At 44.2% G+C, this 14340-nt stretch overlaps 1 protein-coding gene across 2 annotated transcripts in view; it reads right to left on the bottom strand.

Annotated features, from left to right (window-relative positions):
- Positions 1-14340, bottom strand: part of FURIN (furin, paired basic amino acid cleaving enzyme) — a 216003-nt gene that overhangs the window by 100671 nt on the left and 100992 nt on the right. For both annotated transcript variants that reach the window (XR_010790390.1, XM_066592733.1), the window contains exon 3: positions 3320-3418. Coding sequence is in view for 1 of the 2 variants with exons in the window: in XM_066592733.1 (XP_066448830.1) it covers positions 3320-3418 (99 nt within the window). In the remaining variant the exon portion in view is untranslated. The remainder of the gene's footprint in view (positions 1-3319; positions 3419-14340) is intronic.

Genomic DNA, 14340 nt, shown 5'->3' with positions numbered 1-14340 from the left:
AGTCACACGGCTTTGGCGAGCAGAAAAAGAGGATATTTTGAATAGATGAATGAAGACCTCTTGGAAGAGGTCAGTGAGCACAAATTGGCAGTCTAATGGAAAAGATCCTTACAGTACACGTGTATCTCCAAATAAACAAAGACAGATGCTTGCTGAGATCCGTCTGATGAGCCTGTTTGCTCACAACCACCTCGCCAGAACCACGGGGGCACGAAGCAGCGCCAGCCGAGGAAGAGGAGGGGAGGCTTTCAGAGCAGAAACATATTACAGAAATAAACTAAATCAATGTTCCTGACCTCTCGCATGGAGTGTGAAAGTGACAGCTGAGATAATGTGATGTAGTCAGAGGCTTCTCCATGGATTATGATGAGAAAGAAGCGTGGGTGAGTGTAAATAAGAGTATTCCCAATATCCTTGAAACAGATCATTACACATGTCAGGCAGGCTCCCGCCATCTGTGTGGCAGGCTTCCACGGGTGTACCAAGATCCCGCAAGAGCATTCTGCCTCTATAGGAGCATTCATGCATCTATTAATACGAGGAGCAGAATTGTAATCGCTCTTATTTTTGGAAACACTAGAGGTTTATGCTCCTTGCAAATGCAAGCAAAGTTACACCCATTGTATAAAGAACTGTGATTCCATGCTCTCCGCTTTAACAGAGACCGGTCTCACACAACCGGATTTCAAATGTGGAAGGTCTGCGTTATTCTGCACACGTTGAAAAAATACAACATTTGCATGTCCGCTCAGATGAGCGGATAGGGATTGCCATTTCCGCGGGTGGATTTAAAATCCCTGCGGGTCATATTTTTGTGCAGAATCTGCACGGACACCATCCATTGAAGTCAATGGAAGCCGTCTGACCCGCGGCCCAACCGCAATTGACATGGCAGATAGGCTGCTGGTACACGTGTCATTGCCTAGCGACTGTGCAGGAAAGGAAAAAAAATATCTATCTATCTATCTATCTGTGGTTATTCGCAATATAGGAAAGTGAAGGTATGCAGGGTTGCTGACTGGGTCAGAGCCAGATTCTGCATAACATTCTGATGTGCAACGCCCTATGCAGCCTCAACTGGTTCTCTCAGCAGGCCCATAGAGACAGAAACATGCATCGCGTTATATTTATTGACTGTATGCAGGACGGATTAAGATGTAGTTGGATTATCTGGATCCATAGAATAGTAGAGTTAGAAGGGACCTCCAATGTCATCTGGTCTAACCCCCTGCTCAGTGCAGGATTCACTAAATCATCCCAGACAGATGCCTGTCAAGCTTTTGTTTGAACACTTCCATTGAATTGAAGGAGAACTCACCACCTCCCGTGGTAACCTGTTCCACTCATTGATCACTGTCAAATATCTAATCTGTGTCTCCTCCCTTTCAGTTTCATCCCATTGCTTCTAGTCTTTCCTTGTGCAAATGAGAATAGAGCTGATCCCTCTGCACTGTGACAGCCCCTCAGATATTTGTAGACAGCCATTAAGTCCCCTCTCCACTTGATCCAAATGACCAAATAGAGCTTTGTTCAGTTAAGCTTTAGTCTCCTTTCTGTCAGGTTAGAGTTCCTCTGCACCAGCGGGAGGCAAAAACGCCAAGACAGCAGTCTACAGAAGAGAGTCTTACTAAAGGCCAGCTTCACACAGGCGTATTCGCGCACACAATAGCAGTAAAGAGAAATTACTAATTTTAATGGATTCATTCACATGCGCATTTTACTCTGCGCATTTCTGTTCCGCAAAAAGAAAAAAAAAGCGACAAGCTCCATTTTCTAGTGCATTTGCACACCCAAAGTCTGCATAGAAGCCAATGGGGATGCTGAAAAGCGCACAAAATAGGAGAAGCATGAAACACTGCGTAACTGCACAGGAACACACATCTGGAACTTATTAGCCCAATTAGCCATTTTAATCAAGTGTGTCTTCGCAAACGAACATGCCTTGTGGGCACAAAAAGTACAGTAAAATACTCTGATTAGGGATGAGCGAACGTGTCCGTTACGGACACATCCGCACCCGGACACCGGCTTTGCCGAACACTGCAGTGTTCGCGCGTAAGTGTCCGGGTGCCGCCGGGGGGCGGGGAGATGCGCGGCGGCGCGGGCGGCAGTAGCGGGGAACAGGGGGGAGCCCTCTCTCTCTCCCTCTCCCCCCCACTCCCCGCCGCACCCCCCCGCGCTGCCACGGCGGCCCCCGAACTTTTTCGCCCGAACACTGAAGTGTTCGCAAAGTTCGGTGTTCGGGCGAAAAAGGGGCGGAGCCGAACGTGTTCGCTCATCTCTAACTCTGATGCGCACAGAAAAAAAAAAAAAGAATTGATCATTCCGCAAATAAGCATACGCTCGTATGAAGAGGGCCCAAGTAGAAGACTCTGGTTTGGCTTATATCCTTAGGATCCTTATACACAGGCCGTGTTTTGGTCCAGTGTAACGAACGCTGATCAACAAGCTATGTCAATCCGCAAAGGTTTACTGTCCTGTTAAATGGTCCTCGGATCGGTTATGGAGACAAACAATAGTAGCTGCGATCATTCATCCCCCGTAGAGCCGCTCACACAGGATAACGTACAGCGCGGTGAACTTTAAAGTTAATCAATCTGAATCCAACCATTGTAAATTGCAGGTTATGTTCTGTGTCCTCTTACACAGATTTAATCTCAGAATCTAAAAACAGATTGTCAGATTAACCGGCATCGCACAATCCTGGATGCAGTGAATGTAATTGCTGGAAGGAAATTAGCAGACAAGCTCTTACAGTATGAGAAGTGCTCCACTGAGGACCTTCATATCAATGCAAGTCTAGCCCATCTGCATGTGCCAACTTCTAGGCTACAAAAAAATGGCTAAATATCTAGCAAATGCCTGGAAGACTGTTGTCTGTAGTTTACAGTGCAGGGGAAAATGACCAGAGTACGGCCAAAACTGGGTGACTAGGTGACTGGGTAACTAGAGATGAGCGAGTATACTCGCTAAGGCACATTACTCGAGCGAGTAGTGCCTTAGCCGAGTATCTCCCCGCTCGTCTCTAAAGACTCGGGGGCCGCCGCGGGTGACAGGCGAGTTGCGGCGGGGAGCGGGCGGGAGAGAGGGAGATCTCCCCTCGGTTCCTCCCCGCTCTCTACCCTCCCCCCCAAATCTTTAGAGACGAGCGGGAGGATACTCGGCTAAGGCACTACTCGCTCCAGTAATGTGCCTTAGTGAGTATACTCGCTCATCTCTAGTTGCAACCATTATTTATTACCTTTCCGGAATAGGTCATTCTGCCGTTTCCTTTAAAACCTGCACCAAAAAATAACTTTGCTTCCTTCCAAAGTCTTACCTGAGGATCTCTGCTTAGCAGGAAATGTCTGGTTCTATGAGGGGATAAGGATCTCTTCACCACAGCCCGATGATGGAAGTGATAATAATCGGCAAAAATCTGTGAGAGAATGAAGTACAACTGTTAATAATGTACAGTAAACAAGGAAATCCAAAATCTCTACAGATGGAATAAAGAATTGAATTTTACATTTAAAAATTGTACAAGAAAAAGTCCCAATGGCCGTGTGTACTCCTACACGTTTCGAGCCGCCATGGCTCTTGTTCACATTATGAATTTCATATAAGACTGAAAGCCATTAAAAACAATAGTTAATAAAATATACAAAGATCTAATCACAATGTCACTGTCACTCCATGGAAGCATGTATCTGTAGTAAATGCTGCGGATGTAGAGTCCGTTACTCTGCTGAACCCAAAACTTTGTAAGTAGCAGAAAATGGCTATCCGATGAGAATGTAATGACATGCTACTATTCCAACCACTGTTTGTAAAAAGGTTACAAAACAACTAGCTATAGAGTTAAGTACTTTGTACAGAAACCACACACACACACACACACACACACACACACGTTTTGAAATGCAACTATATGGTTAAAGTGTACCAGAATGTCCAACAAAATGTTCCTATAAAATACACCAGGTTCTCCATATAATCTCATTTGCTGCGGTTGGTACCCAGTTTCATGTCCAAGTTCTGATTTTCAGGGGTTCTTCCCCAATTTTCTGTTGCTCTGCTGTTTGGCATTCATTTTTAGGGAGGGGACATGTAGCAAGCCTAGTATTAGTAGTACACTGCCCTGTACTTCCTTGCCCTTACTTCATTACAATGTCTTGTCCAATCAGCAAGAAAGCAGTATCTGAATGCCTGCCCCTCTAATTTTCCAGGACAATCAGGCATTTAGAGACATTCTGCCCAAATAGTTAGCAAATCCACTATAGTGTGCGTGTAATATATTATATAAATAAATGCTATGCACACGCTGTAACAGCAGGAGAGGCAGAGGTTGTGGAGATGGTTATAACAGGGTCTGCAGATCTGTCAGTATGTAGGTGCAGGGGAGCCGCCTGCGAAGAGATCCTCTCCCCTTGTTGCTATGGAAACATCCCTGCATCCTTAAGGAAACCCAATGATAAAGTGGAATGCAGAGAAATTGGAAGGGAGACCTCTAGTGGCAGTCCATTCAAACACGATATTCAGTGGTAAAGCAATAAAAATTTGAATACAAGTATATTGCAGAAGTGAGGAGACCAACACAAGCTAGTAGATGAGCAGACGTGGTCTGAAAAGTTATTGCCTGTTTAAACTGAAAAAGATGAGTAGCCCCCACAGAGTTTCTACAAAACCTTTATGCCCAGAAGAGAAGATATAAGAATGCTGCTGACATGTGCTGGTGTGGAAGAGGTTACAAAGCCATTTCTACGGTTCTGGGGCTCCATCCAACCACACAGAAAACCATTATTGCCAAATGGAGTGGACTTGAAAAAGTAGTGAATCTTCCTATAAAATTGCTACGTTGCCAACATTTACGCCAAGGTTGCAGCAACACTTATCCACGAAATCACAAACATTCCATAAAAACATCCAAAAGAGTAGTAAGGCAGTGTTCATGACTTTCCAACGACCATGTGCAAAACAATATTCATGGGTGTGTATCAAGGTAGAGCCAAGTGCTACTCAAGACTAACAGCAATATTCACTTCACTTCTTTGCAAGAAACCTCTTGGTGAAGTGGATATTATAGGTGTTGGAAAACCACTTCCTAGAATATTCAGACAACCCCCGTCCATGTGTCACATTTGGACATTATAAAGGGGGACCCCATGTAGGGACACCTTTTAGAAGCTAGATTGAAGAGGTGCTACTGTTCTAGCGGACCTACAAGCTGAATGAAGTCTGCCAAAACAGGAGCCATTCACCGATTCATCTGAATAGCTGCCATGTAATGCCGTATTCTCTCTTCTATGGTCACTGCAGGAGAAATTCAGGCTGGCCACTGGCACCTTAAGCAGGACCCAGGGCAATCAGCAGATCGCCCTGGGGTGAGGGGGCGCATGGAAAGGGATACTTTCTCATGAGAGAAACTCTTTAAAGCTCTTCAGACTATAAATAATGGAAGGCATGACACCAGACAGCTTGTGATCCTACTTATAACGGGTCCATCATATTTCAACGCAGCAGACTACATCATAGCTGTCAAAAAGTACCAAAACCTGGTGTAAAAAAGGAGCATGTTGGTAGTCTGAATAGTGCACAATTTATACTTTAAAGGGGTTGTCCAGTTACCCTACAACATTGCACTTGTGTAACTCCAACTTTTTTTAAAAAGCAAAGCAGTACTTAAGCCTCCACTGCTGCAGGCATCCAGCGCTATAGCCCCACCATCATCCCACCATTTGTTGTGGAAGAGGTGGTCACTGGAAGTCACCTGACTGCTGCAGCCAATCACAGGTTGCAGCCTCACCACTCTGAACTCCTACCATCATGGCGTCCAGGGTAAAAGCGCTAATGTCAGGAGAATGGGTGATGCCACTGCAGCGGTCAGGTGACTTCTGGTGCCAACATCGGGAGAATGGCGAGATTACAGCGCTGGTCTTTATAGCATGACCGGTCCATACATTTATATATTAGATAGATCATATTAGCCAGATCATATTAGATAGATAGCGATCTGTCAGATATTGCAGAGAAACAAGAGAGATTCTGGGGAAGTAACTGTTTATTTCATGGCCAGTATTCTAAGTGAAATAGTACATATACTACATATATTGGAAACAAAACATATGTTAAAGCTAGACTGATGGAAAATGCGTCTGGATGACAACTTTTGAACAAACGTTAGTAGACGGGTAGAACGGTACCAGACGCAGATGCTCCATACTGATTCATCTACAGATGGAAGAGATAAATAACCCGGGCTTCGTGTCCCAGATACAAGGAGCTAGCCTCTACTTAGCGTGGTCATCAGTACCACCAGCGGTAACTTAGGAAAACCAGGAAAAAAACATTTTGAACCCTACACTAAAAGCCCAAAACATGAAGGCATTCTACTTGCAGTTGGACTCCTAGGTCTCGCCCATTTCATGCTTCAGACATATGGAGACTCGGGTAAGATATGCCTTGGTGAGTTTATGGTATAAATCATCCGTCAATGACTGCACTGTTCGCCATACTTTGCCGAACAGTCAAAAAAATACATTACAGTAAAACCCCACACAATAGGCAGCAGCGGCAATGACTGCTTTGCGCTCCATGGGATCAGACACATGCCATGCTCATCTCTACTCCTACAGTGGCGTGCTTCTTGAAAATGACAGGGGTCATAAATATTAACTAAAGAAGGAAGAAAGCAGAGCAGCAAATTTATGGCCACATGCGGAAGCCTTTTTATAGGGACATCAGAACACCACAAGGGGACATTTCTCAACAAGACTGTGATGACAAAAGCCTCGACTGGCATAGAATACTTGCTTAGGAAGATCGCTCGCTACATTGACTTACTAATCATTGGATTATTTCTGTTTTATAATAAAAAAAAGTGGAAAAAAAAAAAAAAAGGAGGGGAGGGGGGGGGGGGGGGGGAGTTGAAAACAAGGACAGAAGCAATTATGCCTAAAGATATGATTCAGTCCCCTTTGTGAGATTTGCAAGCTCTGAATGGTGAAGGCTAATGTACTTGTCTATTCTGCGGCCGTCCATCGCTACTGTACGTTAATGCGTCTGGAACATACAGAAGTGTTTACCGATCAAAGCCCTCCATACACAATCGCTGTACCTACAGATAAACAAGCCTTCTGAAAGAACAGCCCGCGCCAAAGTCTGCTCTCCAGCAGCTCCCAGTGAATAGAACTCGCTGTGAATACCAGACAATGGGAAAAAGCTTGATACTTATTTTTAGCATGTCCGGTATCCTTTTAGTTCTAAATCACAGAGCTTTTACACTTTGAGAGGCCGTAACCCCTTTCAGGCATCGGCTCGAAAAAGGTGCAGAGTACGGTGCCTCTGGAATGCAACTAATGACCCTCCCAGCGTGATTGGAAATGTGACCGCTTATGGCATATAGCTGAAAAACATTTCTGTGCTCTTCGTACTGGCTCCGGCTTTACCATCTTGTAGTCTAAAGTAAGAGGCTCTTTAAGCGCCATTTTCATCTTAGGTTGATTAATACATACTTAACACATGGATGACGCATTCTGACCATATGACACAAGGTTGAGGCCATGTAATGTACTACTAAGACCGGTGATTTCTCTTCAGCATGGGTCATGATCATGCATACATTAAAAATCATAAATAAAAGGTTTATTAATTTACATAACTGCACTGAACAATTTGGTAGAGAAGCCCTTTAAGGTATTTACCACTTTCTAACATGTTTTTCCATCTCTGCCCCCCTCAACTAATCGCCTGTTACACTTTAGAGGTCTCCTCGTTGTATTCCAGTCACTTCCATGCAGTGCAGTCCCCTGTCTGATGCTCATCAGCCACCATCCTTTTTTTACTTTCAGTTTTAGATTTATCCCATGATGTATCAGCACAGCATTAGCAAAGGGCTCATTCACACAGGTGTACGCAAGGGCATTTCAGCTGCGTAAATATGCTGCGCATTTACGAAACCCGAAATGCGCTTACGCCCACGTATTTCGCTCACTCTGGCATGTTTTTGTGCGCACAAATGCAATGCATATTTGCACACGCAAAGAAGAATGTGCAAAAGTCTCACTAATTTTGTGTGTAAATACAGAGAATATGCAGGTTTCCTGCATATTTACGTATGCTCATCCAAAGGGGCTTCTACTGTGTAATACAAACCAAGGTAGGACATGCCTTGTATTTTTTCATGTGATCACGCATATCGTGAAAAGATATGCTCATGTGAATGAACCCACTGAAAATCAAATCTATTTACTGCCTGTTATATGCAAAAAATTGCGAGCAAATACGCTCGTGTGAACAAGCCCTAAGACCATATCAATTTTACCTGCTTGGAGGAAGGGGGGCAATTTAATCATTACCTTCTATATTCACCTAATGCTGCAAAGCGTAAAGGCCCATTTAGACACAACGATTATTGCTCATAATCGTTGTGTGCATTTACATGGCAAGAGGATCGCTCAAAATTCGCTCAAAACGGCAGTTTGTGTGACAGTTTTGAGTGTTCACTTTGCATAAGCTCTTAAGTAGCTAATTAGTTACTTAAGAGCTTATTAGTGTTAAATGAAGGCTCCAACTGTATACAGAAGACAGCAGGAGCGCTGTCTTTTGTATACAGCTGCTGTTTTCTCTGAGCACTCAGCTGGTATACAGCTGAGCACTCCGAGCAGGGTATACAGAAGACAGCTGGAGTGCTGTCTTCTGTATACAGCTCCTTTCTTCTCTGCGCTTTCAGCTGGTGTCCCGCTGAGAACTGCCAGCAGGATAGCAGCTGAGAGAATCTTATCAGCATTGCCAGCTGAGGTATCAGCTGGCACCGCTGATAAGAGTCATTGCTCATTTCTAGAAAACTAGAAGTGAGCGATGAATGAACAATGCACGATGGGCATGCGTTTAGACACGATAGTTATGGCTCAAAAAATGTTTTTTGAGCTAATTTTGATCGATAATCGTTGTGTCTAAATGGGCCTTAAAGGAGATGTCCCGAGGCAGCAAGTGGGGTTATACACTTCTGTATGGCCATAATAATGCACTTTGTAATGTACATTGTGCATTAATTATGAGCCATACAGAAGTTATAAAAAGTTTTATACTTACCTGCTCCGTTGCTGGCGTCCTCGTCTCCATGGAGCCGACTAATTTTTGGCCTCCGATGGCCAAATTAGCCGCGCTTGCGCAGTCCGGGTCTTCAGCTTTCTTCTATGGAGCCGCTCGTGCCAGAGAGCGGCTCCGTTTAGCTCCGCCCCGTCACGTGCCGATTCCAGCCAATCAGGAGGCTGGAATCGGCAGTGGACCGCACAGAAGAGCTGCGGTCCACGAAGGTAGAAGATCCCGGCGGCCATCTTCAGCGGTAAGTATTGAAGTCACTGGACCGCCGGGATTCAGGTAAGCGCTGTGCGGGTGGTTTTTTTAACCCCTGCATCGGGGTTGTCTCGCGCCGAACGGGGGGGGGGGGGGTTTAAAAAAAAAAAAACCCGTTTCGGCGCGGGACATCTCCTTTAAGTATACAGTCGGAAGGATGAGCCGTGATCACCTCTATAACTGTGTGACAGAAGCTGTGAGATCATCATCAGTAACTGCTTACAAGCAGATACAGGTATTCCTGTCGTGTAAGGAGTCATGTAACAGAATCACGCAAAATGAAAAATTGACTGGTTTCAGACATCATAACCCCAAGTAGATCTGAGAGACAGACAGACAGACAGACAGACACACACACACACACAATTAAATAAAACAAACCACAGCAGTGGCCCCTTAATCAGGCTGCCTCATTTGTCAGTCGATTGCCTCAACTGCCTGCTGGAGCTTCCAGTCAGCAGTCCTTTTGCCAGGGAAGCTATGGGCACAGTCACACATTTATCCTATGGCACAGTCAATAGATGGGGGCTCCCAAACCATAAGTCATAGGGAAGTGAACAGTTCTGCCAACTGACAGAGTAAAAAGATCAAAGCTAAATATCAAAGTAACAAACTACAATAGGAGAGGACCTTTTCCACAAGACGGACAGGGGCGGTAATGGAAGCGTTCAAAAAGTCTAATGGCTTTTGAGGACCGCTACCTCTGGCCTGGGCCAGCTCACAGAATCCAATGGTTTTCAGTATCACCATTATGCTGATGACACTCAGATCTAGCTCTCCGCTATCCAGAATGCCTATTAATTATATCCTCATCTTCCTCCCACATTCTAAACCTCAACATGAAGAAAAATGAATTGCTGTTCTCCAGCAAACTCAGACAAGACCCATCGGTCACAGTCACTGGCTCCATGCTTTCTGCAGTGTTGCAAGTCCACTATCTCGGTGTAACCATTGATTCCACCCTGTCTTTCCAACCACAGAGGCCAGCACTTCCATCTTGTCAACATCTCCCGAATTTGCACAGTCCTCAAATTTTGACCCAAGAAAACTTTAGTGCCTGTCCTCATTCCGACACTACAGCAACATTCTCCTTCGTGGCTTCCCATCCAATGCTTTGTACCCCTTCATACACCCATAACTCTGCTGCTCGGTTATCCACCGCTACCCCTTACTGCACAGTTTCTCCCCTCTGCCAATCTCTTCACTGGCTACCGATTGTCCAAAAAGTTCAGTCCAAAACATTAAATCACATACAAAGGCTGTCCACAACATGTTCCTTCCATACATTTAACCCCCCCAAATATTTCCCCATATGTAATCTCTGTTCTCCTCTAGTATGTGGCTCACACACCAGTCTCCACGACTATTTGGGTATGTTTGCTCTAACAGCTGAACACATTAGTGGTTAGAACATGAACCTAGGGAGTAGAATAGCCATGTACGTACAGGTCGTCCCTCATTTTACTGGCATGTAAATCATTCTTCAATTTTCATACTAAGTTTGTCAGTGAAGTCATTCATGTCCTCTTATTTTGCATCTAAAATACCATTACTAAATAAGCACACTTTAGAATACTTATACAGATTTGGTGCTACAATCCAAAATTGGGGATTATCCTGGTGCCTGCATGTTTATTTGCATTCAATGGAACATGAACACTTAATCCTTTTCCTTAGTTCATTGGAGAGCTTAATGCATCATATTCTGTATACAAGTCCCTTCACGGGGTTTATAACCCACATGGTGTAGGGCAATAAAATCTAATCTATCTGAATAGATCAGGTTACATTCTATAAAAGACTAGTAAAATACTAGTGGGTGGGTTGCAAAAATCGACTAATGACAACAACATACAGTCAACCAGAACACCCATTAATCCAGTGTAAACAGATTTCTGAACCCTCAACTTTTTCCATTGAGAGTCACTACACAATTCTATAGAAAACGATGGCGACGGCTGGTTTGGGGCACTATAATGTAGTTGTGACTAACAAAAGCTTGGATAAGAATAACATTGTGCTCAAGTCTAGCCAAGTGAAGACATTCAGCGTATGCAAAAGAGAAGTTCCCCGCTCATAGGCTGAACATGGCCATAGGCCACCCCACATGACGAAGGCTACAAGAGTGTCCGTTTGTACGTCTGTGCAGCAAAAATATAGTGTATGCCACTCTGCCTATGCTTTCCTAAGCAGTAGGTCCCTCCAAAATATGCATACTTGTTTACAGTGTGGCCAAAGGCTAACATACGGCTATCCAGTGGCATACCTCAGAGGTATACTCCCAGTTTAGACCTCCGTTATGTAAGCATATTGTAAGGTCAACAGAACCATAGGCCCATTCTGTTCAATTGCAATTTTGTTTTTGTGCACAACTAAATTTACCCATCTATTTGTATCCCTCACCAATTCCAACCTTTGGGGTGCAATCTACTTTAGATTTCCGTAAGCAATAAAGGAAACATTGGCGCTATATATAATATCTTTTGACATGATCAGAATGACTAGCCATTCCATAAAACACCTGTAATACCCACAAAGGAAATTACGTAAGTGGAAATCTTTATGCGCCAATAAGCATTTATCTAGAGAGTAGAAGGTTAAATTGCTTTTCAGTTGATACATTGGATCTAAAGTGTAAAGTGTACGGTACAAGCATAGACTGATGCAGCTAGCACTAGTACAAAAAAATAGCTTTTACGTGGTCAAAAGAAAGATTTGTAGGATTTACATTGCTTTCAAGGTCAGAGAAGAACCAGTCAGCTGAAGAATAGACAGTTCTGATCAAAAGAAAAAAAGTGATGAAGCATGTGATACAAGAGTGCAGAAGCTGGGGAGCGAAAACACATCAGCTAAAACCAACTCGATACAAGAGTCTAACCTACATAGCTACAAAATGGGCTCCAAAAAATGGTGGAAGCATAAAACTTACCAGAAAAGACTGAAAAGGGCCTGTACCAAAATTGCAAGTTATCCCCTATCCTTTGCTGAAAATTTGCTAATTGGTGGGGGGGTCTCAACACAGAGACCCCCACTGATCTCTAGAACAGGACTCTGGTTCCGTGTCATGACTGTCACTGCAGAGGTCACTTTCTCCCAACAGTCACATCACTGTGAATGAAGAGTTGGCCAAGCATCCACAGCCAGCGCTCCATTCATTGCAATGGGACAACCAAAATACCCGAGCCGGTATCTTCAATCCAATCCAATCCCATTGGCAGTGAATGGAGTGCTAGCGCACTTGTTCAGACTACTCCTCATTGCGGAGGGTGCAGTAACCACGCAGTGAGGACGGGAAACACGGGATTGCTGTTCGAGAACTCAGTAGTGAAACACCCACCATTCAGCAAGTTATGCCCTATGCTTTGGATAGGGAATAACTTGCAATTTTGGTATAGCCCCTTAAAGTGACTCTCCCGTCCTGCACAAACCAAGATGACCACATCAGTTTTCCGACTACCTGCGGTGAGCCTTTCTGCAGAGATCAGTCTGCTGGCTCCTGCTCCGAGGTGGCGGAGATCCGCCGCGGAATATCACAACGCCTGTGGACAGGCAGCCTAATACACAGTGTGTATCGGGTAGTCAGAGAAGCAATGTGGCCATCTTTGTTTGTCTAGGGCCGGAGGGTCACTTGGAAGAATTTAATCTAGGACTGGAGGGTCGCTTTCAAGGGTGGTGGGTGGTGGGCATGATTGAAAGCTTTACATATGTTACAGGTATAAATAAGGTTCAGTAGGGAAAACATAATAAAACAATAGGGGCCACAATTTAATATTAGTTGGGGGGGGGGGGGGGAGATCAGAAGCAATCTCACAAAACATTATTTTACTGAAAGTAGTAGATGTTCGGAACTTCCAGCCAATGTGGTTGGAAAATCAACAGTAAAGGAATTCAAGCATGGTTGGGAAAAAGTAATATCCAACCCAAGAGAGAAAGACTAGGACGGACTAGACAGGGCAAGAGGTCATATTCTGGTATCAACCTTCCACATTCCTATATTCTGCAGTTGTGTGCATACTATAAATTGGACTGGAGGGTTAAAAATTAAGACATGATTTCATGATTGCATGAAGAATAGAGGAGATAAGTGTGACTGTCAGCAGATGGTCCACTAGTGTCCATATTGGTGAGGGGAGTAGACATCAAGCTATTGCCTCACTGTTCGAGGAACACTGCAGTCAACAGAATTGCTGTCCGAAAAACAGTCCAATTATCCCACTTGTGATAACATGCTTAAAAAAAAAATTAAATAAAAACTGCCGTGTTGGAAACTGGCACAAGAGTGGCAGGCAAAGCGTTAAACGTCTTCCCGAGGCGCCTCCTAGAAACTCCATCACCTCTCTCCATGCACAGCAGCCTCAATAAAAAGTTTGTATCAGACAGTATCAAATCACGGCTGTGTATAGGATGACCCCTAAGTGTATTACAATGTCAACCCTTATGAAATATCAGCCACTTCCCATTTCCTAGCATATCCCACAGCTGTGCCTGCTGACTTTCAATCACCCAGCACTCACAGAGGAGCAGAGAGATTACAGCCCAACACTTTATTGCCAAAAAGTTATTACATGTAGAAGGGAGCAAAAAAAAAAAAAAAGCGCCAAGGCAAATAGAAAGCTTAACTTCCACACAAACAGATGTGCCTAGATCGGAGACGGAAACTCAAATGCACATTGTGATATATAATATACCAGCGGTCCAGCTGCTGCTGATGGAACAATGGTAGCTAGTCCAGAAAAATTGCAGTACTCCCAATGCAAAAAGTTCTTTATTCACATGTAACACTGAAGAGCTTCAGCTCAAGCTACGAAAAAGCTCTAATTGGTGATCTGAAATACTAGATAAAACACATACAGTTTTCGGATCAGATCGGTGGGAGGTTGAATCCAAGTCCCCCCACCGAATAGGCTGCAGTGTTGTTGTGAGCACTGCAGCCTCTTCAATGTATACCAGGCACAGCACTATACCCTTCATAGCGGTGGTACCTGGTATTCCAACTCTGAAAGG

Source organism: Eleutherodactylus coqui, chromosome 2 (genome assembly GCF_035609145.1).
Source record: "Eleutherodactylus coqui strain aEleCoq1 chromosome 2, aEleCoq1.hap1, whole genome shotgun sequence".
Lineage (NCBI taxonomy): Eukaryota > Metazoa > Chordata > Amphibia > Anura > Eleutherodactylidae > Eleutherodactylus > Eleutherodactylus coqui.
Note: the sequence above shows the minus strand (reverse complement) of the source record. Positions and strands in the feature narration are given on the sequence as shown.